The 27,510-nt window shown below is 42.5% G+C and overlaps 1 protein-coding gene across 6 annotated transcripts; it reads right to left on the reverse strand.

Moving 5' to 3' along the window:
- Window positions 1-2,349: 2,349 nt before the first annotated feature.
- Window positions 2,350-26,594, reverse strand: ADGRF4 (adhesion G protein-coupled receptor F4). 6 transcript variants are annotated; one of them, XM_053904819.1, is made up of 11 exons: window positions 26,333-26,594; window positions 25,386-25,425; window positions 18,224-18,324; window positions 16,982-17,036; window positions 14,134-14,285; window positions 13,105-13,356; window positions 10,866-12,245; window positions 8,641-8,713; window positions 8,194-8,253; window positions 7,109-7,165; window positions 2,350-2,762 (listed from the first exon to the last, which is right to left on the reverse strand). In XM_053904819.1, the coding sequence occupies exons 3-11, from the start codon at window positions 18,299-18,301 to the stop codon at window positions 2,716-2,718; spliced, it is 2,154 nt and encodes a 717-aa protein (XP_053760794.1). In that variant the 5' UTR covers window positions 18,302-18,324; window positions 25,386-25,425; window positions 26,333-26,594; the 3' UTR covers window positions 2,350-2,715. The 6 variants fall into 6 exon arrangements, with proteins under 6 accessions (XP_053760794.1, XP_053760793.1, XP_053760792.1 ...); XM_053904818.1 differs by having other exon boundaries at window positions 25,135-25,425; XM_053904817.1 differs by having other exon boundaries at window positions 18,212-18,324; window positions 26,333-26,593.
- Between the last annotated feature and the right edge of the window lie 916 nt (window positions 26,595-27,510).

Below are 27,510 nucleotides of genomic sequence, written 5' to 3' on the forward strand. Positions count from 1 at the left end.
CCCTGAAGGTCACAGCCCATGCCTGTGTCTGAACAAAGGTTCTATCCACTGTCTTAAAACGTCTTCTGTACCTTGATTGTTTCCTGTTTAATGAGTTTCAACATCCTTCATGTGTTTTATCAGCTAAAATCTTTCCTGTGCTGGCTTCTCAGGTCCTGCCCTCAGGGCTCTTTAATCTTAGCAAGCCCCCTCCCATGGGAAGTTAAGGGAAAGGGACAGGATATGAGTTCCATTCTCTGGCTGCTTCTTTTAGTGCCACTCCTTGACCGACTATGTCCCAGAGATTCTGTATCTCTCTGGAAACCAAGGCCCCAGTCCCTAAACAGATTGCTACCTTTTGAGGAGCTGGGATGGCAAAGCAAACACCAAATAAAAGCCACCCCTTCTGTTTGTCATGCAAACTTTCAGGCACACTTCTAAATGAAATGAATGGGATATGGGAAGGTGGGAAGAGATGATAAAATATCACTCGGCCACATAATGAAGTTGAAAAATGGATTTCTCAATGGAAGTACAACCATTTAGTCACTGAGTTGTGTTCAAAGATGAGCATTACCAGGAGGGGAAAATTCCTAGGAGAAAATCTGTCTTTAAGCTGAGTTGCTCAGGGCTAAGATACTTCTGCCTAAGATTCTGCCTGGATGTTGCCATATTATATCCCGAATTTCACGTTTCCCATAAGTTCTGTGGGTCTTATTGCCAATTTTGCTTAGTGTGGTGATTTTTCAAAATGAATGTGTTCTGTTATTGCACAATTGGCTACTCGTACCACAGTTTCATTAACAAGATGGAGAGCTTGGGAAAATAGGGAAAAGAAAAGAGATTAAATGCTACTATCATGAGGAAATTATTAATTTGACCTAGACACAATACCAAATAAATCTACCAAACTAAAGGCAATCATTGGGCTTGGAATTACATGAAGCTCTGGAATTCCTAAATCTCGGGGGGTTGAGAGAAGTAAGAAGTTGTTTCCATAATGGCTAGAGTCAAAAAGGAAATATGGTCAAAAAATTAATATTCAGGAAATTTTATAAATCTGGAAGTTAGGTTCATGCCCCTCATTATGAATAATTTATTTTAATTTCAGGAGAGGGGCACAATTTCCAAATGACTGAGATTTTTCATCACTAAAATAATTGCTGTTCGATTTGAAACTGTTATGCCCAGATTCCGTGATCCCCAAAGACCACCAGGGAGCCGAGTCCGATGCAAAAGCAAAAGAGCCTTTATTCAAGCTAGCTCGAGCTCAGTCCCCTACCTGCACCGACGCAGCGGTGAGATACCCGGGAGAGAGAGCGAGTTTCAAAAGCACAAAGGTTTTATAGGGGTCTAGGGGCAGTTGGTGAGGTAATGGCTGTGGCCTCAGCCGATTGGCTGGGGAAGGGTCGTGGCCTCGGCCGACTGGCTGGGGAAGGGTCGGAGTCCTGTTACGCAGGTCGCTGGGCATGTTTTGATCAGGAAGTTTGAACGGGTGAGCGGGAGGTTACTCAAGGGGAGGAGGCGTGGTCTAGGTGAAGGACACAGAACAAGATGGAGTCTGCCGGCATAGGCCCGCCCTTTCAAAACCAGTCCCTGTCCCGGTTCCAAACTACCAATACTAAAGGCTCTGAAAGCAGGCCTGCAAAGAGGTACTTGTTTGTGTGTGTGTTGTGGAAAAACAATGACTTAACAGGCCTTTATGACTTCTGCTTTGGTCAAATTGCACTACTCATGTCCATGTGGCCAGCTTCAGACCTATTGACTAGTTGACTGTTTAAAACCAAAATTGGCGATAAAAATATCACTGAGCATGTCTGAAAGACAGTAATGCTGTTTGCCAAGTTTTCCCGGGTTATCACCTTGTAAGCATATGATAGGATTACATTCCCGGGTCTCCTGTGTGTCTGATCAAAGGGCTGAGGTCGATTGATAAAAGGGCTGATACCCAAGAATGTTGTGGTACACTGGGGCCATCTACCTTGAGTGAACTCACACATGAGCCAGCTGTGAAAAGTAAATGTTTTTTATTTTTATTTGTAAAGTAACAACCAGAATCTGTTTTATGTATAGGGGTTTAAATACACACACACACACACACACACACACACACACACGCAAATAACAATACCTACAAGAATATTTTTTTTAAGTTTCACAAATGAGGAAACTAAAGCCCTAGCAGTTAAACTATTTTATTCAAGGCCTAAAATAGACTAAAATAATAAGCACGTTTAAAAGACCTTTTATTTTGCCTCTGTTGCCTATCTTTAGGAAACCTGCCATAACTTAACTGTTTCCAAAGTACTTCAGTATTTCTGCTGCCACCCCACCCCCAACACCCATGCCCACCCCCTACCCCTGAAACTGGATCTAACTCCCGTCCCCCAAAGTGCCCAGGATCCCTCCAGAGTGACAATGACAGGGCCTATGGAGCCACAGAGCAGGCCTTAGGAGTGAAAGCACACAATGTCCAGTAGAGCCCCAGGCGTGTTCAGCAGGTCAGAAAATGGCTCTTTGACTTAATCTTGCCAAGGCTGATCAAGAAGCCGGGCTCTTGCAAGTCATGGGCAGAGTCAGTGGTTCTACCTCCTTGAAGCCCCGTCACCAAACGGTATTCTTTTTCCTCAGCAAACATTTTCACCCTGACAGCTTAACTGTCACGCCTGGCAAGAAGAGAAAGTCTTCCGGGGAAGCACGGGTTGTCCCTGCATTCCAGTCTCCCTCTCCCAGACCTCAACTCTCAGTCCAAGACAGGGAACGTCCATGAGGAATGGAGCGGCCTAGGCAAAATGGTCAAAACTCGTGTTAACAGGAAGAACAACAGGCAATTACTGCTCATTCGAATCAGGAGTTATTTTGAGTCCTTAATATGTTAGCTCATGGAGCCCTGAAACCATCCTGGGAGGTATGTGTTATTACTAGCCTCATTTTACAGGTGAGGATATGCACCGAGGCACGGACAATCTCCTCAAAGTCACACAGTAGGGAGGCTGTTCCTCCCCCCCCCACCCCCCCACCCCCACCAAGCTTCATTTTTTCTGCACCCTCTGTCTTCTCCATGCTGCTCCCTTAGCCCTAAACTCGGGGCTCGGTGCCCTTTCTTCCTCTCCAGCTATCTAAGCTTGGTCTCTGGAATGGCTGCTACTCTGAATGGACAACTTAACACAGAAAACGCTGTTGCTTTCCTCGGGGTATTTGTTCAGTCAGTCTCATTTCCCACTGCGGAATGAAGAGTTCTGCATCCTTTGAGGTGAATTCAGGCATAAACAAATATGTGGAAGAGATTTTACAGGAACCGAAGAGACTTCCTGGTGACCCTGGAATAACACTGGGTAAAAACAGGCTCCATTTGGGTTGTAGCAAAGGCCCGCCCTTCCTATGAACAGCAGAGGGCGCTGTGCAGCTGGCTTCATGGGAAGACCGTCTTCTCCCTCCCTCCTCAGCCTCCAGGATGGGATTTCCCCAATTAGAATCTATACCTGAAGCAAACTGCCAGGTCTCCACACCTCTGCAGTCCTTCCCTGACCTCAAGACCTCCTGACAAAACTTGCTGGACCTTATTTCCAAGAGCAATAAAACCTGAGGTCACTGGGATATGAGGAGCTGCCCCCTAGGCTCAGGGTCTCAAATCTTTGCAAGTCCCATTATGACTTCCGGCCCCCTTTCTCAACAATGAAATCCTGCCCATCTCCTCAGACTGCATCACTCTTTGATTTTGTATTCTGATCAAGGCCAGAAATACTACTCTTCTCCTTGTGATTGGGCCCTGCCTTGGGCTGCAACCTGACTTGCACTTACCAAACACCCTGCGTTGCTGAGCTGTAACTCTGCCCTTAACCCGTGGCTGCAGCCCCTCTGCTGACAGAACTCCCTGGTTCTGCTGGGTTTCCATTCGCTTGCTGTAAATTTCCTGTCCCTGACCTCTAACTTGTTAGGCCCCTAAGACGGCCTGCCCCAGTGACAGCTGCTGTTCCTGATCTTTCTGGTTTCACATCCATCCAGATCTAAAAGGCACAGCTCCAATTCCTGACAAAATTCAATAGGCACAGAGCCACCTGTGGAGGACACACTGAAAGAATGCGATCCTCGGTTCATCCCCCACCTCACAGGTTCAAAAACAGAAGTTGAAGGGGGAGCCTGCATGGCTCGGTTAAGCACCCGACTTCGACTCAGCTCATGATGTCACAGCTCATGAGTTCGAGCCCCCTGTCAGGCTCTGTGCGGACAGCTCAGAGCCTGGAGCCTGCTTCAGATTCTGGGTCTTCGTCTCTCTCTCTCTGCCCCTTCCCTGCTTTCTCTCTCTCAAAACTAAAGAAGCATTAAAAAAAAATATTTTTAAATAACAGAAGTTGAAGAATCATGTGCTGAGGATTTCTTTGGGGAGCTGTTAGTGCATTCCCATCTCCTTCCTACACTTCCCCCAAGTACCAGTGGAAGCTTTATGCACCTCCCCGATTCCAGGAAGTCGTGCAGCCCAGATCCTGGATTCTACTGGTTTTCTCCAGTTTTTACTACAGCCAACCAGGTATGCCCAACTGGCTAGAGATTAGACTTCAACCATGCCTGTCTTCTCTAGGATGGTTAGATTTAGTACCCCCCAGGAGGCAGAGCCTCCTCCCCTTGAGATATCTAATGAACTTCAGAAAACAGGTCAAACTGGGACCTTGATGGAAAGGTCAGCTTTTACAGGTCATCTGAATCACCTCTTGATTAGTGACTAATCAAGAATGTTATAGTCATGTTCCGCTATGGAGGAACTTTTTAGACTAGGAAATGGGCAGAGGTGGGAGAGTTAACTTTTTTAAAACTCTACAATATCCCTCCTTCCCCCCTTTAAAGTTCTAATACAAAAACCCAAATGTAAGGAAGATTAATTAAGAATAGTATGGGGGCACCTGGGTGGCTCAGTCGGTTAAGTGTCCGACTTCGGCTCAGGTCATGATCTCATGGTCCGTGATCACGTTCGAGCCCCACATCAGGCTCTGTGCTGACAGCTCAGAGCCTGGAGCCCGTTTCAGATTCTGTGTCTCCCTCTCTCTCTGTCCCTCCCCTGTTCATGCTCTGTCTCTCTCTGTCTCAAAAATAAATAAACGTTAAAAAAAATTTTTTTTTAAAAGAATAGTATGGTGGTGTTTTCCCGGCCCCACACACATGCCTGTCAACGTATATGACAAAGCCCTCTTTCTCTCCCACCCTCTCCCGGGACCGTGCACCAATGTCGCACAGCAGCACAACGTGGGTTTGTGGGACCTGTAACACAGCAGGTCCCTTCATGATCCTACCAACTTAGAATGTCTTTGATGCCATGCGGTTGTTTCAACTCTTTGCTTTGCCCCATTGTTCAATAGTCGGCTGTGACTCAGAAAGAGAATGAAATGTAGAAGGAGATGTGCCTGCCGCCAGATGGTGTTTAAAAAAAAAATCTGAGGGGCGCCTGTGTGGCTCAGTCGGTTAAGCATCCGACTTCAGCTCAGGTCACGATCTCGCAGTCTGTGAGTTCGAGCCCTGCGTCGGGCTCTGGGCTGATGGCTCAGAGCCTGGAGCCTGTTTCAGATTCTGTGTCTCCCTCTCTCTCTGCCCCTCCCCTGTTCATGCTCTGTCTCTCTCTGTCCCAAAAATAAATAAACATTAAAAAAAATTTTTTTTAAAAATCTGAGACTCATCTATATCCATGTACAAGGGCCATGAAGACCTTACCAAGATTGATCACCCCTGCCCACACCCCGCTACTACCTCTCAGGCTTCTGGCTGCCATGCTGCGACTAATTGCCCTTCGTGGATGCCTAATATTTGTTTTCCTTCCATTTCACCTGTGGAGAAATATGTCTTATAGGTTGGCTGTTAGACAGCTAACTTGCTACAGTTCTACCCACACCCCCTTAGGGATGATTTTGGGCTCCCACTTCATTAGGGAGAGACAGGCTTGCTGCTTTGTGATTTCAATCAATTAAGGCTTCCTTCTAAACAATGAGGTTATTCTAAGTGTCACCACTCACTGACAAGATGAAATTAGGGTGTGTTGAGTGCCGTAGACAGTAAGGGTGTTGCTACATCAGTACAGATGCGATGATATCATCCTCTCACTGAGGAAAGAAAAGGATTCCCAAGATTTGGTCATATAAGAATACAAAAATAGTAACTCAAAGTGATACATGCACCCTAATGTTTACAGCAGCATTATCTACAACAGCCAAATTACAGAAATAGCTCAAGTGTCCGTTGACTGATGAATGGATAAAAAAGAAGTCAGATAGACAGATAGACAGATAATGGATTACTCAGTCATAAAAGAGCAATGAAATTTTGCCATTTGCAATGACGTGGATGGAGCTAGAGAACATTATGCTAAGCAAAGTAAGTCAGAGAGACAAGCACCATATGATTTCACTCATATGTGGAATTTAAGAAACAAAACAAATGAGCAAATGGGAGAAAGAGAGAGGGAAGCAAACCAAGAAACAGACTCTATTAGAACAAAATGAGGGTTACCAGAGGGACGGTGGGTGGAGGGATTGGCTAAATAGGCAATGGGGATTAAGGAGTGCACTTGTGACAACACTGGGTGTCGTAAGGAAGTGTTGAATCATTGTATTGTACACCTGAAACCAATATTACACTCTATGTTATCTAACTGGAATTTATTTTAATTTTTTTAATGTTTATTTATTTTTGAGAGAGAGAGAGAGCATGAGTGGGAGAGGGGCAGAAAGAGAGACACAGAATTTGAAGCAGGCTCCAGGCTCTGAGCTGTCAGCACAGAGCCCGATGGCCTGATGTGAAGCTTGAACTCGTGAACCGCAAGATCATAACGTGAGCCGAAGTCAGATGCTTAACTGACTGAGCCACCCAGGTGCCCCATGTTAACTAACTGGAATTTAAATTAAAACTTAAAAAAAAAAAAAAGATATGGCATGTAAACTGAGATGACATAGGTTTTAAATATGTGCATATTTTCATTTATGCACTGAGCAATGAAGAAGTTTTTAATCTCTGAAAGATATATCCTCCTGTTCCCTCCCCACCTCACTCCTGCATCACATCGTAGGCAATAGTGTGCTCACAAGGAACATTAAGGAGTTTGTCACAACTTGCAAGCAAAGCTTCTCCTTGAGTTTTTAATACTCACCTGTCATTTTCACCGATTCATTAATTTGGATCCATTGGTTGGGCTTAATGATGCATTCTAAATGGGAGGGAAAAAGGAACACTGATGTCAGTGAATAAGGGGATTGACAAAATGTATTCATATTTATGTATATGCTTGTCTAGAGATATAAATATGTAAAAATGGAAACATGAAAAGAAGTACCCAAACTGACACAGCTACACAGAATTAAATTATCATATTTCACTGAACCTAACATTGTAAGCCACATCATTATTTTTTTATTCCACTAAGAAAAAGAAAGGAAAAAAATCTTACCAATTAAATCATGACATGCCACTGACTGTAAGACACGTTCCAATTTTAGAATTGTTACAAGGTGAAGAAAATGCCTATCTCAGAATTGATGGACTATGGTACCAAAAGTCACACTCAGTAGTAGCTAACTATAAATGCTGACTCTCAATGTGTGCAGAAAATTTTTTGTTTGTTTATTAAGAAAGTAGCTCTTATTAAGAAACTGTTGGTTGAGTAAATGGCTTCTTTCTAACTAATATAACAATGATGGTAATTTTAGTTGGTACCTTACAAGACAGACAGCTTGGTCAAAAGTCATCTTCAAGATCAATATACATGTACTTCAGCCCAAGAATGTGGCTTACTGAAGAGTCTTGAGAAAGGAGCACGCTAACTCCCATGATTCTCTGGGAGACTTCGGGCAAATCTCATAAGTACACTGGGTCCTGGTTTCCTTACCTATGAAATGACTAGGTTGGACTAGAGTCTCATTTCTAACTCATCTCTCATTTCCCAGCTCTAGTTTTATGAGTCTACGACCCTGGTTTCATGTTGTCCCATCTCAACGATCCAGATGTCAAGTTGAAATACATCCAAGGTGGAAAATTCTCTTGAGAGGGATATTCTACTGACCTGAAGCTTTAGCAGGATACTCCAAATTTGTCAAGTGAAGAAATGAATGATTGAATGCATGTCCTAATAATTCTCTTTGCTAACAAATCCTGAATACTAAGCTATAATATTTGTCTCTTCATGACTCTGCTGAGGACACTGACCCTTAAGTATTGAGACTGAGAGGAAGGGCTTACCTCTACTGCCCTTGATCTCCCCTTCAGTGAAGACATCCTCATCCGCAAAGCATCTCTTATCTGAAGAAGCAAGGACAGTGAAGAAACGACAACATCCCCAAAACCCAGAACTTCGAGACCAATAACCCTGGCAGAAGCAACGTCAGAAACACTATGCTTAGCCAATAAATGCTGAGGTGTCATTATAATTGGATTTACGATTAAAGTTAAAATTCTGGTTATGGTTTTTATTCTTCTAGATACACTCAGACACCACCTCCTGTTGACTTGATTAAATGCAGGAAAGGAAGGAGTATAGTTCTCTGCTTTCCTCCTCTAAGCTGATGCCTGAAGCACCCCCATAAAATTCACACCCAGGGACCAGGCTTTCTTCTCAAAGCTGCTTCATCCCCCTGCTACCTGAGCCGTGTGAAAATGTTTACAGTGAGTGAAACAAATTCAAATTACCTTGTGGTCCATGATGGTTCCAAACAGCAGGATGAAGAATCCCTGTGGCAAAATTCAACCGAAGTATGAGGGACTGTTAGGCAGACAATATCCCAACTGTTATTTTAATATCACTCTTCTAGATGTCTTCAAGGACAGTTATTAGGTACTAGAAACTTCAGCTTCTACTGATGCAGATAAAAACGCATTGGCAAGTATTCTCTGTGATTGTACCTCAAAGAAAAAGGATCACCTTCATGTCTGTGCATGAGAGTTATTGATATTTATTGAGTGGCTACATATGGAGGAGAGTACTTTCTACATTATTGTATCTGTTTACTTTCCAAACCTTAAGTAGCTGATCTTACTCATAATAACAGCAACATGACACAACATGACATGGAATCTTGTAGTTCACAGTGACAATCATGGAAGGTGTCTTGAGAAATGAAACCTGTATTATAGTTTACTTTCAGTTGGAATTAAAAGCCAAGAAATAGCAGGGCCTCTGAGCTGGTGGAATAAGTTTATATATAAAAGAGAGAAAATCACAGAAATATAAAATGCCAGGGTCTGTTCAAGTTTAAATTCTTTGGTTTCCTATGAAGTCATAATAATCGATAGTCAATCTTTCTAAATGGTGGAAGTTGCACTTTAAGAAAATTCTGCATCCTTCCATGAGAGTGGAAGGAGTCTGGGTTTCTGAGGATAGTTTCATGGCAAAGAAACACTACTCAGAAGACTGAAATTTTTAAATGTGAGTCACAGGAAAAGCTTGCTAAGAAAAGTTGGAGTGTATTTACCTAAAAGTTTTTCAGTGTTTTTCTTTTGAAAAAGAAACAGAATAAAACGTTCAGGGTTTAATTAAGTTGCAAAGTCAAAAATAAAATAAAATAAAATGAGATCATCAGTCACCAAAGTAACTTCAAGACTTGGGGAGATTTACATGAGTCCAAGAGCTTTTGATTAAAAAAAAGAAGACGAAGAAAACAAAAAACAAAAAAAACCATAAGTCAAAGGTTTCTCCTTAAAAGCCATGCAAGGGAAAGAGTGGAATGTTCTCCACAGTTATTGAAGAATGTATGAGTAAGATATATAACTGATCTGAGCTGGCATTTCTTAAAAGCCTGCTTTCTGTTTTATATAACGTTTTAAAATAGGGTAATAGGGACATGCTATAGGAATACATTGTTGCTTTACTAAGCAGTTATATTTATATATTTAAAGCAGTGGTTGGAAATTTTATTTCTGTGAAAAACCAGGTAATGCATATTTTGAGCTCTACAGTTTCTGTTACAGCTAGCCAACTCTGCCATCGCAGCTCAAAAGCAGCCATAGGCAAAATGCAAACAAACGAGTATGGCTCTATTCCAGTAATACTACTTACAAAACCAGGCAGCAGGCCGTAGTTGGCCAAGCCCTGATTAAAAGCCTAACTAAGGATATGAACTTGCCCAATTTGCTATTATTCGTAGGTATAAAAAGTGGTCTGGCTAGCGACGGCTTCCCAAAAGCACATGCACAGTAGTCACATAGAGTACAACAATTTTTAGAGGGATCATTTTGCCAAGCCAAGTGTGGTTAAAGCAAGATAAAGACAATATAGAGGATTTTAGATTCATATCTTTATCTTACTAAGGAGAAGGCCGAGGCCCAGAGAAAAGTGACATCTCTAAGATCAGGCAACATGTGCAAGATCCATTTCAGGGAATCGCAGCCTACATTTATTTCACAGCGAAAGCAGGGAAGAGGTGTAAGAGCTCCTCACTGGTTAACATTCAAAGAGAATGGCAAGGGTTCTCTCTCCATAGTATGGAAAACGACTGTTTCACTGAATCCCTAAACTCCTTGAAAAAGGATAAAAAACTGTGCTTGTTTTGAGGCATTAGATGTGAGTGTAGACTCACACATCTTTGGCCAAAGACAAGTCTTTGATAAATGAAGGTAACCTTCTTCTGACATTGAACCGTTAGGAAGGATCAGGGAGGACGGAAGGAAGGAGATGCCCACCTAACCAGCCCGATCAGCTAAATCCAACTTGACAACCAAGAGGGTAAGGGAGGCCACAGCCAAATGTCACTAAGACATGGAAAGAGTTAAAAAGAACGTTTTGTATTCTATATTTTTAAATCATAGTCATAGCTTGTTGTATAGCCAGAATAAGAAATTATGAAATAAAAATATCTTATGAGTAAGACAATTAATAATAATAATTAGTAAAAATAAGTCTCCCTCTTGGAACTTACCTGGAAAGCATTGAGCAGGGCAAAGATTATATGGAATATCAAGGAAGTGCCTTCTATAAGCGTGGCTATTCCAAAACCCCAGGTCAGTCCCAGCAATGGGGTAAGGATGGCAACATTTTTGCTGATCCTCATAATTATGGCCAGATCCTGAGCCTTGGAACTGCCAATAGAGGGCCTCTGAGTGTTGACAGCAACAACCAAAACCACCACAAGGTTCACGGCCACAATGACCAAGGCTGGGATGGCAAATGCCAAAAGGGCTTTGGTGTTGTCCCAGTTAAGCCAGCAGGCGTCGGGTCTCATGTAGCCTTTCTCCGGGACTGTGATAGCAACTGTGGTGCCAGCAATGACCAACGGGCACCCGTAGCCAATGGCAAAGCCGATGGCCATCATGCGGGACTTCATCATCCTACGGAAAACAACCAATATCCCATAGATGATAAGCAGTGCTTTGAAGAACATCCAGAAAAACAGAGAGAGGTAGAAAAGGTGGCTGAAAAATGTCAGTGCGACACACCATTTGGAGTCCTGGGCCTTTTTGTGAAAGTTAGAGTTTATGATGAACCACACGTTAGCAATCAGGAGCGACACAGCTATGTTGACGATGCACACGTGACGCATGTAGGATATCTCTGTCACAACCACCCGGGACCACACAGCGGCTTCAATGATCAGGCAAAGAATCAAGCTAAAGATGGAGACGCTGAGCCCAATGCAGGTGATGTAGTCCAGGACTTTGCTGTCAACAGATTTGGGGGACATCAGAATGGAAAAGGACATCACCATGCCAGTGTAGTTACACTGGCATTTTACTTTGTTCATGATCTCCAGCGTGGTTTCACACACATTTTCGTCCCACCTCCTTTTCCTGGAGTGCCAGCCAACACACTGGGCCCGGGCATTCTGGGATTTATTGATCTTCTCAAAGGTGAGTAAGACTTGCTTCAATCTTTCTGGTAAAATCACTGAAAGGACGAGACCATTTACAGGTCTAGGAAGACTCACATTCGGCAGGTGGACTTCTCTCAGTATGGCCCCCAAGGTGGGAAAAGCTATGCTAATGGCTTGGGATGCATTTGGTGGCAACTTCCACAGCTCTTGCCTGGGAATTTCTATCATTCCTATGATACCCTCTGTCATATTGTTCATGCTCGTAGAGAAGTTGAACTTTTTCTCTGAGGTATCATTGTTGATGTGAAACCCCTTTGTCTGAATGAAGAGTTCATCTGCAATGTTCTCAGAATCCTCGTGGATGTGGAGTTGCCTTGCAAACAGATTCATTGACTGCAAAAAATCCGAGCTGGTATTTTTGTCTGGAATGAAAGCCCAATTTGAAATGGCTGCTGTATCGAGGATGTGGTTAGCCACTTCACTATAACTCTGCAATGGACAAAAGTGGAAATTTACACTAAGGATTTACACATTATTGTAGAAAGTCAATTTCTAAAATCTGAAACTTGTAAAGATCAAACGATCTGATCTTATTTAACAAATTTTTCTTCAAATTCCCTGTTTATTAGAATTTCATGCTAATAAGCCTGCAGAGAAGGCAAAAAAGTGAAACAATAATTAAACTCAAATAAAAGTCACAGGTATAGTTTACTTGCTTTATTATGTGCCCTGGGGCAGCATTTGTAAACTGCAGTCTCTATAACCCAAGATTCCCGTGAGATAGCAATGATTGTTTAATGGAGGGAATTGGGAATAGATTCTATAAAAACCTAAATTTCAGAAATACTGTGTGCCACATCCCAATATCCCCTACTCTTATAAAGAGGGCCAAACTTCGTTAACATATAAAAGGTTCTAAAAAGTCCCGCCATAAGGAAACCTGCTTAACTTTGTTTAACCCAGACTTCCTACATCTGCTATGTACAGAAATCTCCGTTAACATTTCTCGAAATAATTATGTTCTACAGAATGAAATTTGGGCAACACTAGAGTAGACACAGTCTTGTTCACAGCCATCCTTTTGTGACATTCCCTTGAAAATAGTCTGTACAAAAACATGTATTAAAAATGTGCTAACTTCTCGAACACTTCCATAAACTAGAGTGAATTGACACACCAGGCTGAAATAAAATGCCCATCATTGTTATGGTTGCCGTGGTTGGCATACCTTGTACCCTGAAGAGTACCCTTGAAACTGTTTAAATGCAAGATTTGTTTTAAAAAAAAGAAGAAGAAGAAGAAGAAGAAGAAGACTGTCAGTTTTTTCAATGAAACGAACAAAGAATACCTTCATTTTCTCTGGGGTAACATTGTCGGACAAATCCGTAGAAATATTTCGTAATAACTCCACTATAAATGCAATGTTTCCAGACGTGGCTTCTGATGATTTCACAACATCAATTATGCAGGCGTAATCAACTGGACAGTTCCTGCGGATTCCTTGGGCTACACTCTCCAGGGGCTCTGGAGCTCGGAAGTCAAGAACATACAGAGGGACGGATGCTGCGGCTACGGAAAGGCGTAATGCACTATTGAAGTCCTGTTTTTTAAAAAAAAAATAAAAAAACAAAAATAAAAAAACAAAGTTTCTTTGTTCAAATGTGATTAAGAACCTAACATATATCAGAGTAAAGGAGCTAAAGGCACAATAAGCCACATGGGGAAAACAGAGAAGCAAGTGGTCCTGAAAAGTCGTTGGGATGCCCGAAAAGACCAAGAGGAAGGTGGAGTCACGCACAGACCAGAGGTTCCACCAAAATTGCCCCAGAGATCAGGATACTGACCTGTTGCTTCCAGGACAGTGATTTTAACTCGAGTATGATAGCAAGACAGTTTTCTCCAGAGATGTGGAGAGATTCTAAAAACAAAATTTGCCTTTTCGATTTTTTTAAAGGGGGGGGTCCCATGGAATTTAGGGGTGGGGTGGGGAATGGGTTTTTGGAGGTTGGCAGGTCAAACAAAGAATTGCTAAAGTGTAATTTCAAGAAGTTTCGAGTTCACTAATTAGGAGAAAGTAAGCACAAATCCATCTTTAGAGCTCACTCTTGAACCTGTAAGCATTCACCATTGTGTGAATGAGTTTCAGATCTTATTTTTAGAAAAGATTCTGAGAGGGAGAAGAAGGGAGTGGGGGGGGGGAGGGAAGAGTAGCAGAGAGTTTGGGTAAGGAAGGAGAAGAGACAAATTTCACCCACTGAACCATTTTCCCGAGTCCAGATATGAGATTTATTGTCGTGCTGAACAGAACACATGAAGAATGCCTTTACCACATCCTGGGCTATGAGCCCCAGAAGCCAATAATATGCAAATGCATCACCTTAAAGAATGTTTCCACAGATAAGCTTGTACACGTTTCAGTTGATTTTTGCCACTTGTTTTGATGACATGTAAATCCTATTTCTCCGCGAAAGTGCTGAGCACAAGGCTGGCTGCAGTTGGAAGCAGTGAGGCAAGGTCCACGGCATTTCTCTGAAAAGGAAAGGGGAGGAGGCTACTCAGCATTTCTGCACTCTGACAGAGGCAGCTAACATTCCAGAGATTGGGGGGTTGCTTTTCAGAGGAGGTGACATTGAACAGTGTCCTCAGCACCAAGTAAGGCTTACCAGGCAGACTGCAAAGCTGATGTCTAGGCAGAGAGAACAGCACATAGAAAGTAGAGATCACAGGTCATACAGAAAGGCTAGATCAGAGCATCTGAGCAGAGTGTAGCAAGAGATAACGATGGGAGAAGTAAGCAGAGGTCAAGGCATGAAGGACCTTAAATTCTGTGCTAATGTGGGGGTTACCAGAAAACATGATTGGAGTTGCTTTTGAAAGATAATTAAAGATAGTGTAGGCAGCCAAATTTTCTGTAAAGGGCCAGATAAAGTTGCCAGATAAAATACAGGAAGCCCAGTTAAATATTGATTTTATTTTTCAGGTACACTCGATTCTCATTATTTGCGGTAATTATGTTCTACTGCCACAAGCATCGAATGAGGGGAAATCAAGGCAGGTTCTTACGAGCTTCTCCTCACAGCCTTTTCATCAACCAGTCAGTATATGGGCTTGTTTTGTGTGTTTCTATTTAAAGACACCTTATTTATGTTGTTGATTCATTAGCATTGAACTCATGGTCAATAGCATCATCGCTCATAACAGCACAGGAACAAAGTTTAACTAACACATGCATTTACTCCTTAAGACACACGACAGGCTTCTTAGGAACACCAGAACTACCCTCAGGAGCCATTTTAAACTGCACCAATCACCAAAAAAATCACCAACAAAAAGCGCAAAAGGCAAAACATAGGGCACTACATACACCACAAAAAGAACACTTGTTTAGAGTAGGAGACCTGGAACAAGAAGGCAGAGATCCACCTCGTTTGACTCGGAACTTGCACCTTAGCTAACTCAAATTATTTTTTTTTCTGTCTGTGAATGATCCAGAAAGCATTATGAGTAGAGATTGGGGGGTTACAAATGAATTTCAATGAGCAAGAGAATTTGCAAATACAGAATCCACAAACAACAGCGATCCACTGAAAGCATTCAGTTACACAATGAATAAGTTTTTAATATACACATGACCCATGCAATATCCTTCATTGTTTGTCTGACACGAAAGCTTAATGAGGCAGTCCATATTTTTAATTGCTAAATGACAACTGTGGCCAGAGAGTAAATATTTCCAGCCTTGAAGGCCATGTGGTCTCCGTCAGAACTACTTAACTCTGCCTTTGTGGCATGAAGGCAATCAAAGACAATGCGTAAAATAAATGGGCATGGCTGTGTTCCAATATAACTTTATTTCTAAAACCTGGTGGCAGGCCTAATTTGGCCCTGGGGCAAAGTGGATTGACTTGATGCAGGGAGCCCAAGAATGAAGTTGTTGAAGTAGTCCCAGGAAGAATTGCCTTAGGAGAGTGGTAGTGGAATGAAAAGAGGTAGATCATAATGAGAGCTGGTAAGGTGTTGAAATCAATAAGATATAGTGAGTAATTGGCCGTGAGTCAAGGGATGCACCTATATTTGCGGCTGGGACAGCTCCATGGTTGACTCCATTCATGGAGAAAGGAAACAAGTAAGTTTGCATTTTTCTTTACCATCTACTCAACTGCCTCTGGTTTGGCAAGTTATTTAAGCTGAGTGCTTCTCAATTTCTTTATCCAGACAATTGGAGGCAATGCCACAGTCTTGTTACAAACATTGAAGGAAATAGCATCCTGCCCAGCACTTAGAACGCTGTTGTCATAAATACTCAATGAAGGTTACCTATCTTTCTCTCTCTTTTCTCAATTCTGCATCTATGTAGAGATGTGTTTGGGCTAAAAATATAGTTGGCCATGTCTGTGGAGAATCCAGTTATTTCTACTATTTGGGGGAGAACCACATGTTTGCACTATCATAGCATGATTATCTCCATAGTTTATCTCTGACTTCTTGAGAGCAACCAGTCTCACCAACATGATACCTATCTTACATCACTTCAGTAGACCTCTCAGAACCAGTGTTACATACATTTAAGCATTCTGAAAATATCTTTGTAGGAAGGAAGGAATTCTGTCCTGTTCCCTCTTCTGCCTTGTGAGCTCATTAGTTCAAACACATTTCCCTTCGGGGTTTTAAAGTGAACACTTGCCTTCTACTCTAGAACACACGTGAATATTTGCTGAATTGCATCAGTGACTATGTCATAGATAATGTACAATTGTCAGTGAGTCTATCAATACTGGTAAACAATGAGAACTTGTTAGAGACTGTTATTCTAATTTTTTTTTTAACGTTTTATTTATCTTTGAGACAGAGAGAGACAGAGCATAAGCAGGGGAGGGTCAGAGAGAGAGGGAGACACAGAATCTGAAACAGGCTCCAGGCTCTGAGCTGTCAGCCCAGAGCCCGATGCGGGGCTCGAACTCACGGACTGCAAGATCATGACCTGAGCCGAAGTCGGCCGCTTAACCAACTGAGCCACCCAGTCACTCCCTTTTTTTTTAATTTTTTTTAACATTTTATTTATTTTTGAGACAGAGAGAGACAGAGCATGAGCACGGGAGGTCAGAGAAAGAGAGACTGTTATTCTAATTGAAAGCTTGTGGTCTGGGACATGCTTGGCCACAGCCAAGTCTTCCTTTACTCTGTCCAGTCTCCATATGGAAGAAGACTGTTCTGTTGACACATACCTTGTATCGTTCCAGTCTTGAGTTTCCCTTCAGGATGTTGATATTTATCTCCATCCTGTAAAACATAAATTCCCAAAGGTCCGCTTTACTAGACTCTCCTCTCTCATCTCAACATAGAGGCTCCATGTGGATATGAAGTAAAAACGTGTTCAGGACTAGGCCAGAAAACTGGCATCCATGTATGACATCATGGGAACTTGCAGAGGGAAGCATAGAGGTGAGCACAGACAAAGAACAAACTATTTTCTGATGAGAGCTAGAAGCTTGCCAGTGGTCACTTGGGCTCTGAAGTCAGGTTAATGGACTGAATCCATATTTTGGAAAACTTTAAAAAAAAAAAAATGAACATTACTCTTTTTTTTTTTTTTTTTTTTTTTTTAGTTTCTTTTGAGAGAGAGAGAGAAAGTGCAAATGGGGGAACAGCAGAGACAGAGAGGGAGAGAGAAAGAATCCCAAGCAGGCTCAGCACTGTCAGCACAGGCCCAGTGCAGGGCTTGATCTCACAAACCATGAGATCATGACCTGAGCTGAAATCAAGAGTCCAATGCTCAACCGACTGAGGCACCCAGGGGCCCCTGGAAAGTTGAAGTACCTAGGGAGAACACAGATGTAGCAATTGTAACACTAAGCTGGTCTCCATCTGTATTAACTGTAACTATGAAATGGAGCTTATATGACCCTCCAGATACCATTATATCCCCCAGAAAGGTAGAGATGAGCAGATGCTAGGAATAATCAGTAGGTGACAATAATAAAATCACAAACTCTTTTGTAGCTATAAAGGGCTATAAACATTATCTAAATGAAAAAAAAAAAAAAAACCACCCTGTAGGTTACAGATAAGGAAATTAAGACTCAGAGAAGGAAAGCAACTTGTGCAGCTAATGAGAAGGAAAGTTAAGGTCTGGAGCTGAATCAGTAGCTGCCAGGCTGGTACTTCCTCCTCCCAATGGCTGCCTGTCTACATTCTCTGGGGCTTGAAAAGTCATTTTCCTACTCTCCTATAGTTCCATGTCACACCCTGCAAATATACTGTTGCAAGGCCCAGCCACCTCTCAACGTTTCTTTGTTCCCTTTAAAACAAAAAACAAAAACAAAAAACTATTAGCAAGACTAAAACTGTAGTCATTTGAACATTTATTTAAAATCATGTCCTGTATCATAAATTTAGCTATCTGGGAAAACTGACAGATTTCTCTACGGGACCACGTAAGAACGGATCAAACTTACTTTTATGCGCACCTTGGATCTATAGTGGTGAGAACATTCCGTGGCCAGGAATAACATTAAACAGCAAAGCATCGTTTCCTGGGACTTCATTTTTCACACATTAGGATCTTCACCTGCAGGAGAATGAAGGTGGATCCAGCTGAAGGTGATAAGGCCGAACAATGCAAAACTTAGCCGACTAACAATGGTGACCCTACAGGATACTCTGAGATATGCACTCCAAAACGTCCTGCTCTAAGAAAGAACACCAATATCTACTTTCAAGTTAGCTAACATGTAAAAAGAGAAAGAAAGAAAGAAAGAAAGAAAGAAAGAAAGAAAGAAAGAAAGAAAGAAAGAAAGAAAGAAAGGGAAAGAGAGAAAGGAAGGAAGAAAAGAAAAAAAGAAAGACTTTTTCTCAAATGTTAACTTTTCTACAAATAATACATGGGAATGATGGAAGCACCAGGAAAGATACATGTTCACCAAGACATCGTTTCTGGTCATTTAATTGATAATTTTCTGTGATAGTAACATTTCTCAAGAACTTTTACTTCTTAGTCACTGTTCTGAGCGCTTCCTTTACTGTCTTCATTGTACCTGTGGAGAAGCTAAGGTACAAAGTGTTGAGCAGCTATGAGCCAAGTTCACTCAGATAAAAAATGCTGGAGCCCAGAGTTCAACCCAGAGGGCGCAGCTGGAGAGCAGAATCTCTCGGCAATGGTACCATTGTAGGCTGGATAGTTCTTTGTTTTGGGGGGGCTGTGCTGTAAATTGTAGGATATATAGTAGCATCTCTGGCCTCTACCCACCAGATGCCAGGAGCAGCCTCCTCTTTAGTAGTAACAGCCAAAAATGTCTCCGGATATCTCCAAATGTGCCCTGGGAGAGAAAATCACCCTCCGTGGAGAACAACTGTTCTACAGTGTACTGTCTCTCTAGGCATATGGAGTCAAGTAACTTAAAATGAAATGAATATACACTATTGTCTGCTACTGGAACAAGCACAGAAACTCTCTCATAGATAGATCAACTACTACTCAGAGAAACTGGAAGCACTAGAAGATAATTCTCTGTTCTCTATGTCTGCTTCTTGCCTGTTTGTTCTTTTTTTTAACATATCATTGACATGTAACATTACATTAATGGAAACATATCATGATTTGATGTTTGTATTTTTGCGACATGATAGGTAAGTCTAGTTAACATCTGTCACCACACATGGTTACAAATGTTTTTCTTGTGGTGAAGCCTTTTACTTGATAGTCCCACCTTGCAAAGACAGATCTCCGAGAATGCATCTTTACAACAGTTGGAATTCATGGACATCATCATGACCATCACCATCATACTTATAGGCTAGTGGAAACTAAGACCATTTATTGGAAACAAAGTTCCTTAGAATGATTTTCTTGGTAGTACAAATGCAGCAAAGTGAAAATACCATGGGTCTTAGAGTCAGCATGAGTTAAGTTGTTATCATATTTATGCTATTGATGAACTATTTGACCTTCACGGATCCCATTTTCTTTCTCACTCATTTCATAAAACGTAGGGTGATTATTTATTCTACCAATGACCCTTTTTCAAGTGCCTCCTATTTGCCAGGCACTGTACCAGCCGCTGGGGTATGGAAATAAAGGTTGCTGTCATTTCCATTAAGGATGTCCAGTGGGGAATACAGACACATCAAAGCAATAGTGAGAAGAGAGATCATCTACATGCTGCACATGAGGCAGAAACTGAGCCTCAGCAAACATAAATCCCTTTATGCTCCAATGGAGATGAACGAATTCTGATCCATCTAGGCCCACCAGGCAATCTGTAGCCAGGGAGCAAACAAAACTCAGTGATCAGGGATCAAACCCTTCCTAGGTGGAGTCAAGACTAAGATGGACTTTCATGACTCCAGTGAGCCTTTGCATGAGACGATGAGCCACAGGCATTTACAGGAAGGCTTCCAAATTATCTTTGAGTTTAAAATTCTTTGAGTTCCTAACCAATGAACATATAGGGAAAGTATTTTGACTTATACTGTCATCTTGCAGAGCAAGTCTGAGCAAGGGAAAGGAAACATGGCAGAATGACAGGCAAAGTGCGGTAATGGATTTGCATAGTTGTTGGGATATGTGTGTGGAATTCATGATCTTACAGGAGTGGTTGAAAGAAGTTCTCATGTATGCAGCAAATTGGTGGATTAATACACTAAGCAATTTGCAATATTAATATTGTTTAGGGTAGATTTTTAACTGTCATCACAAAAGGAAATACCAGAAGAACCAGAATAAGTTGTCTTAGAAGTATCCATATGTTTCACATATATACTTGTGGATTTCAAAATTTTTTTTATCCTGACACAATAAAAAAAAAAAAAAGATCTTACATCATGACTCATTGTGTACAGACACCTATATGTAGAGATGCCTACATAAAACTGAAAAATACGTAATCTTTATATTTCAAAAACTTTTATGTAAAATTACTTATCCTTCCCATCTATGAGCAAGACACTCTGGATGTCTGTGATTTTTATCTTGCATTCCACTCTACCTGACATTCTTTCAGGAATTGGTTGCCACCCACTAAATTGACTCCACAACCTCTAATGGATTGTGACCTACAATCTTAGAGGTAGAAATACAGACTAAAAGATTCATTTTCATTATCAAATCGAAAATCGTTCACTTCTCCCACTGAAGTGGTCCCTTTGGTCTATTCTCTTTCCTATTTTTCACAATTCTGTCGAAATCTCCTTCCCAAGATGCATTCATCGGGGAAAAAAGATACCTACATTCAGGGTCAAATAATAGGACTGGTGCTGAGAGTAAATGCAATTCTCTTCCACCTGGAGAGCATGGTTTGGAATGCACAGCAAAATGGGTGAAGGCAAGCCCACAGGAGGCCACTTATAAATAAGAACGCCTGCTATCTAAGGCTTCAGGAGGAAGATTTTACTGTGTACAGTTTTCAATATAAGAAGTTTGCTTTAAACTTAATCTTGCTGGGAGAAAATCAGACATCTGGCACAATGATGTGATGTGATGTGATGTGATTTAGGAAGTCCAAAACTGTTTTCCCAACCAGTGCTAGGACTTCTAAGTCCACAGCTCCCAAAAGTGTTCAGAGAGGAAAGGATCCAATAGTCACGGCCTTTTCTGTAGATCATTATGCTCTATGTGGAACATTATGAAATAATGATACATTCATTTTTTTAAGAAAAAAATTACTAGCAGACAATCCATATGCAGTGTGAAATCACAAGCATGACCATAAGAAACATAAACTTTGAACTGAGCACAACTAGCTGTTTGGAGAGTTTTGGTTGATAAACTTGCTATTCCATCAACCACGTTCATATAGTCTGATGTACGCAACCCATCTACCATTCTGTCTGATAATTGTATGGTAAATTTCCTTCAATTATGACAAATGGGAAGGGGGGGGATGTTTAATAACGTTACCCAAGAGGAGTCACCGCATTCTTATTTTTGTCCATTTTGATTGGCAGGGATGGGTCGGATGGATAAATGTTTTCAAGTTAGCCCCAACTGGATTGTTTCTCTTCTCACCAGAAAGAGTAGAATGGGATCCATCCTATCACAATTTGGATAGCCGAAGCCAAAATCCAGAGCATTCTGCACGGAACACTATGAGCCAGAGCTTTACGGCTCTGAAAATGGAGACTTAAAAAATAAAAAGAAGCATTTCCAGAATAATTCATAATCCGAGGCTGATATTTCATAGGACAAAATGGAAAAAACATACTTTCTGAGATGAACCATTGCTAAAGACTTAAAGTGAACTTTGAGTTTTGCGTAATGCCAAGCTAAAAATTTTCTGCAAATGAAAAGTACTTCTCCAATACCCAGCACAGTGTCTGCATGTGATAAGTGACCTCTTGAAATAATGAGGAAAAGAACAAGGACACAAAATCTAAATATTAAATGTGACACGAGTGGACTGTCCAAAAGAACATCAGCAAAAACACGGACAGTACCGAAAGAGGCAGCTTTCCAGTGTGAATCTATTCAAGGACAACTTGCCTGGCCCAAGGGTCTGGTACTTCCTAGCGAAGAGAGCCTGGAGTCAATGCCAGGTCCTATCCTACCTGGAGAATCCAGAGTTATTCTATCTCCAGTATGCTTAAATTACCTCCGTACCATTTATTGACTTCTGGTTTAACAGTGTGTTCAGTTTAACGGCAAAATCGTGTGTTTTCATAAAATCCCTGCCTCTTTAAACCCCTTGGGTATGGCGGCAGGAAAACACTTTGTTGGGAAGATCTGTCACTGGCTATTTACATCAAGATCCTAGTCCCTGGTGGGGGAACATAAAAATAGTGAGCAGTAACTCTGACAGAATAGCGCTCTAACAACACATATTTATGCCTAGGGTTGACACACATCATCCCCCGCTTGCCTGCCAAGTTCGTAGCAGGCACCAAAGTTGAATTTTAAAAGAATGGAAGAAAAACCTGACGCTGAAGGCATTTTTATACACTGACTTAAGTGTTCTGTGATTTCAGGAAATCTGCCTGTTTTCTTCCTAGTAGGCAAACACTACAGAGTTTCGCGTTAATTGCGTTTGGCCGGGATACTGCGTCCTGAAGTGGGTTTCTGTGGAACGCGAGTCTCATAAAACACCAAGGGGTTCCATGGTCAAATGGTTTGGAGACCGTGCCAGCACCAGCACCCCCAACCCCTCACACATACATATATGCATGACACGGTTTCTGGGTATCCTTGTGGCAAAAAGACCTGTTTCATCCCAATTGGACCAAATTTACGCTATCATCTCAAGTGCTCTGGGGGAATTTAAGGCTGTTGTTCGAGGACCATATGTCATCTTGGAACACGTTAATTCACCCAGACTCAGGCTCCATGAGCATTTGTTGGGCGTCTACCACAGGCCAGTCCCTATGCTAATACCTTCATAGAAGGTCATTCACCGTGACCCAAAGCAGCGCAGCCGAGAGGAACAGACCTAGCCTTCAGTGAATCCTGAAAGAAGGAGGCGGTGGAGAGGTCATCTTCAACAGTGAAAAGAGTCAGAATTATCCTGAAACATAATGCTCCGGCTGGAGAGCTGAGGAAAGGCAGGCACAGATGGGGTGGGTGGCAGTCAGATGTTGGGGATGATCACAGGAAGGGGAAGGCAGACTCAGAAATGGATAATTAAAAAGAGGAGGAGAAAACAAGATGCAGAACTTGTGCCTGAGGCCTCCATGGTAATTAGGTAAATAAAGGGTCATCTGATGCTTAGGAAGAAACAAGGCCTGCATCTTGTTCCCAAAGTGCCTGAAAGATGACCTATTTCAGAGGTGGAAGCAACAAGCAGCCTGCATTGGCAGCTTCTCAGGTTCTAGAAAAGTAGCATCCCAAATTCCTCCCCCCTGCTTCCCCAACCTGCCTCTCTTTCCCTGTGCATCCTTATAAAAGCGTGAATTACCGGCTACCATCCACTTCTGTCTTTCACTTGAGAATAAACAGCAATTCTAGGCCATTGAATGGAAGCCAGACTCTCTGCTCTAACAGAGCATCACTTCAAAGAGAGAGAGCGAGAATAGCCTTTGCTGGCCCCAGAGGCTGATGACAATGTAGTTAGCTAGACCCAGTAGTCCCAGTGGCTCAGTCACATCAATAGATGCCTCCCGCACCACTGTGTCATCGAGGCCCTGATGACAAGGGGTTAGCAGAGCACAACACTCGATCCTCCCAGCCCCAGAGCCTGAGAGAAGTTAGCCTGCATTTGGCAGATTAGGACCAAAAAATCAGGTTGTCATTAGTCAGGAGGCGAACACAGAAGGATAACTTCTCTGTCCCCAGCACCCCGCGGACTGTGAGATGCATAATTGATACCCAATAAACATGTGTTGGATAAATGGATGGATCAGTGAATGACCCATGCAGAGAATGATGCCAATTTCTGAAGCTTTTGTTTAAAAATCACAAGGCAACTTCTCTATCTTAGAGGGGAAGATGAGCATATTTGCAACTCTAGATGCTTTTGAAACCTGGTGATTTAAGTAGAAATGCTGCCAGGGGTGCCTGGGTGACTGAGTCGGTTAAGCATCTAACTTCGGTTCAGGTCATGATCTTGCGGTTCATGGGTTCGAGCCCCGCATCGGGCTCTATGCAGACAGCACAGAGCCTGGAGCCTGCATCAGATTCTGTGTCTCCCTCTCTCTCTGCCCCTCCTTGCTCATGCTCTCTCTCTCTCTCTGTCTCAAAAATAAATACGCATTAAAAAAACTTTTTTTAATTAAAAAAAAAAAGAAAGAAAGAAATGCTCCTAGCCTACCTTTTTGTTATATTACCTGGAACCTTATGTGACACAGGATGGTGAGGTCCCATCCAGGTGCAGCGAAGAACAACGTCCTGCCAGATTAGTGATGTCTGCCACAGGCATGGCAGGCAGCCATCCTTTCTGCCCAGTCTCCACAGTCAGAACTCACAAAACACTTTCTTGAACAGACCTAGGGGACCCCAGCTGTTCCGAAACACCGTCTCCTATCTGTCCCACCTCCCTTGTCCTAAGAGCTGAGTTTCTGAATGACTTGGAATTAAATAATACAATTAGTCTGCCTGGGTCCTAGGGCTTGTTTCTGATATGCACTAGCAGGGGGTGGGTTGTGGGGAATGACTCATGAAACGGAGGCACCCCACACCTGCCTGGACACGCCGTGCGAGGGCTAGCATCAGGACTCTCAAAGCAAATTAAGAAGGCACAGCCTGGGAATGGTAACCACAGTCAACCAGGAAGGAACGCGCTGAAAGCCGTGATCTCTCAAACCCCTCCACACAGAACACCCTAAGGTGAGCTGGGTGGGAATATTTGCAAACGAAGTGGACCCTTTCCCAACGGGTTCCCCTCCGTGAACTTCACCCCAAGGTGAGAGGGAGGGCCTACCCACTTGTTGGCTAACCTTCCAGGCAGCAACTCACCTCACACTCCTTGGCCAATCCCTTTGATGGGAAGAACCAGTTCAGAAAGGTTAACTGAGGGTGAGGACCTTAGAGTCTGCTGACCCACATGTTGGGGTGTGTGTGTTTTGTTCCCTTCAGCTGAATTTCATAACCGTGCATCCCATCTACTGCGCTGGTGTAATTAGAACTCTGGTTATATAGTCGGATGGCTAAACAAGTTGTTTGCGTGTTCTTGATCTCAGCAATCAGATGGATTCAGTCACTCTTACCAGCTGTCCCTTGCCATGGAGGAGCTGTTTCATAAGGAGCCTTGGAGGAAAGAAAGATACAAAAGATCTATTAGAATCAGAAGCATCTTATCCCCGCCTATTTTAGATGGCTTCCAGCCCATCTCTTTGTAGCCCAGTATCTTTTCTGAGAGTTGCGGTCTGGATTCAGATGCTGTTAAGTTTCAAGAATCACTTGATTTCAGAGTCCGGAAGGGATCTAGCATCTGGCCAACTATCTTGAGATTTATATGATTTTAAAGTAATTGACAGACGGGGCAATTGCTCTGTTCCAGGAAGAAAGTTCGCTGGAGTACTGCAACACACACAAAATAGCACCTTAGGACGCACACTTGAAAGGCCACACTTGTCCTCAGAATATAAGGAAGATAGGTCATCAAAGGTACTATAGACCACTCAAAACAAGGGTAGATGCCTTTGCAAAGAGGTTTCAGCAGTAACTGAAGGAAATGTCTTAAGTTGGTATAAAGACAGCTTTATCAGCCCCATTAAAAGAAGAAACTACTAAAGAATGCTTAATTATATATTTATTTATACACACACACACACACACACACACACACACACAACTTTACAATGAGCCTAAAGGAAGGCAATCGAAAGCTGCTTTGCTCATCCACTTTATCCAGCAAGGGACAATCAGAGAACAGAGAGTCTAATCGCCTGGTGCTTTGCATTTTCACTGCTAGGAGTGAGCAACTGGACCCTGACAAATGCTTTTTGAAAGAAAAACAAACACAAAAGAGATCTAGGAAATACGTTAACCTTGAGCTAGCCAACTTGTAAATAATGTTAGGGAAGTTTCCTGCAGCAATCAAGCATTCCAGACAATACCACCATAAATCACACATTTTCCCCATCCCGGAATGCATGCCAAAACAGTCCGGTCTTCGGTAGGAGAAAGAGTTTGTTGTGACATGTGTACTCACCGCATCCAGGAAATCTAGCAGCCCAGCAGGGAAGTCGGCACTGAGCTCCCCACCGCTGTGCCCCACCATCATGCGTGCCTGCCTTTGCACCTCTCATGCTCCCCCCTTCAGTGGCTGTGATCTCTCTTCTCCATTTTTGAAAGGGAAATCCAAGAGGCCCCAGTGCAAAACAGCCACCTGTTGTGAGAAGCCTATCTGAGAAGTAAAACCGCCCAGGGTTTCAAGGCTTGTGTAAGTGTGTGATTCACTCCACAATGGGTGCATCAAGCACGCCTAAGAGAAATTACAGGTTTCTCTCGTCTGAAGCAAATCCATTAAAATGAGTCACTTGTTTGTGCTTTAATGCCTCATCTTTATCTCGGATGATCACATGAGGCTGTGTTGCATCTACTGCACTGGTGTAATTAGAACACAGGGGACAGAAGGCAAAGTTGTGCCACTCTTGTAGATGATTCTAGAAGGCTGTCACATTTTTGCCTGTATTGATGGTGAACGTGGGGGAAAACTGGCTAGGAAGTGGATGGGTAAATCATGATCTAATCCCTACCTTACGCCAAAGAGATTTTTGTTTTACTTATTTATTTTTTAAATGTTTATTTACTTTTGAGAGAGAGAAAGACACAGAGTGCGAGTGGGGGAGGGTCAGAGAGAGAGGGAGACACAGAATCCAAAGAATCCAAAGGCACAGAGCCTGACGTGGGGCTCGAACTCACAAACCTGAGCCAAAGTCAGATGCTTACCCAACTGAGCCACCCAGGCACCCCTGTTTTACTTTTTTAATAACCGGGCCAACAGATGTTACTGAGCCTCGGGCCACGGCCACGGGAAATTCAGACACAGAAGGTACAGTCTCCACTTGCACGAAACGTCACATGGTTTGACTTCCGACAGGATAGACAATTTGGCTTTTCTTCACCACCAAAACCCACACATCCCAATTCTAGTGCCTTCTATTTACATACCTTCTCAGCCAGAAAATCTAACGCAAACCTGCATTTAAATATTATGGGGGAAATGTTGACAGTAAGGAGAAATAAGGGAAAGACAGTTTGGTTACATCTTTTTGCCATAGTGAAGATTAAGGAGGCCATGAAATAGGTGAAAATAGGTCATTTCTACCGAGGTTGCTAATTAAGCACCGGGTCATTGGGAATCAGAAAAGCCAGTATCATCAAACC

This window comes from Panthera pardus, unplaced genomic scaffold, assembly GCF_024362965.1.
Source record: "Panthera pardus isolate Hobbes unplaced genomic scaffold, ASM2436296v1 HiC_scaffold_17, whole genome shotgun sequence".
Classification (NCBI taxonomy): Eukaryota; Metazoa; Chordata; class Mammalia; order Carnivora; family Felidae; genus Panthera; species Panthera pardus.

What these genes read in the sequence shown, in the direction of transcription:
- ADGRF4 (XM_053904817.1), bottom strand. Translation starts at nt 18,301, where the DNA reads ATGAAGTCCCAGGAAACGATGCTTTGCTGTTTAATGTTATTCCTGGCC. An exon ending in CAAGACTGGAACGATACAAG is followed by an intron (nt 14,286 to 16,981) that starts GTATGTGTCAAC and finishes TTTCCTTTTCAG; the next exon opens with AGAAATGCCGTGGACCTTGC. An exon ending in CTGTGGAAACATTCTTTAAG is followed by an intron (nt 13,357 to 14,133) that starts GTGATGCATTTG and finishes TTTAAAAAACAG; the next exon opens with GACTTCAATAGTGCATTACG.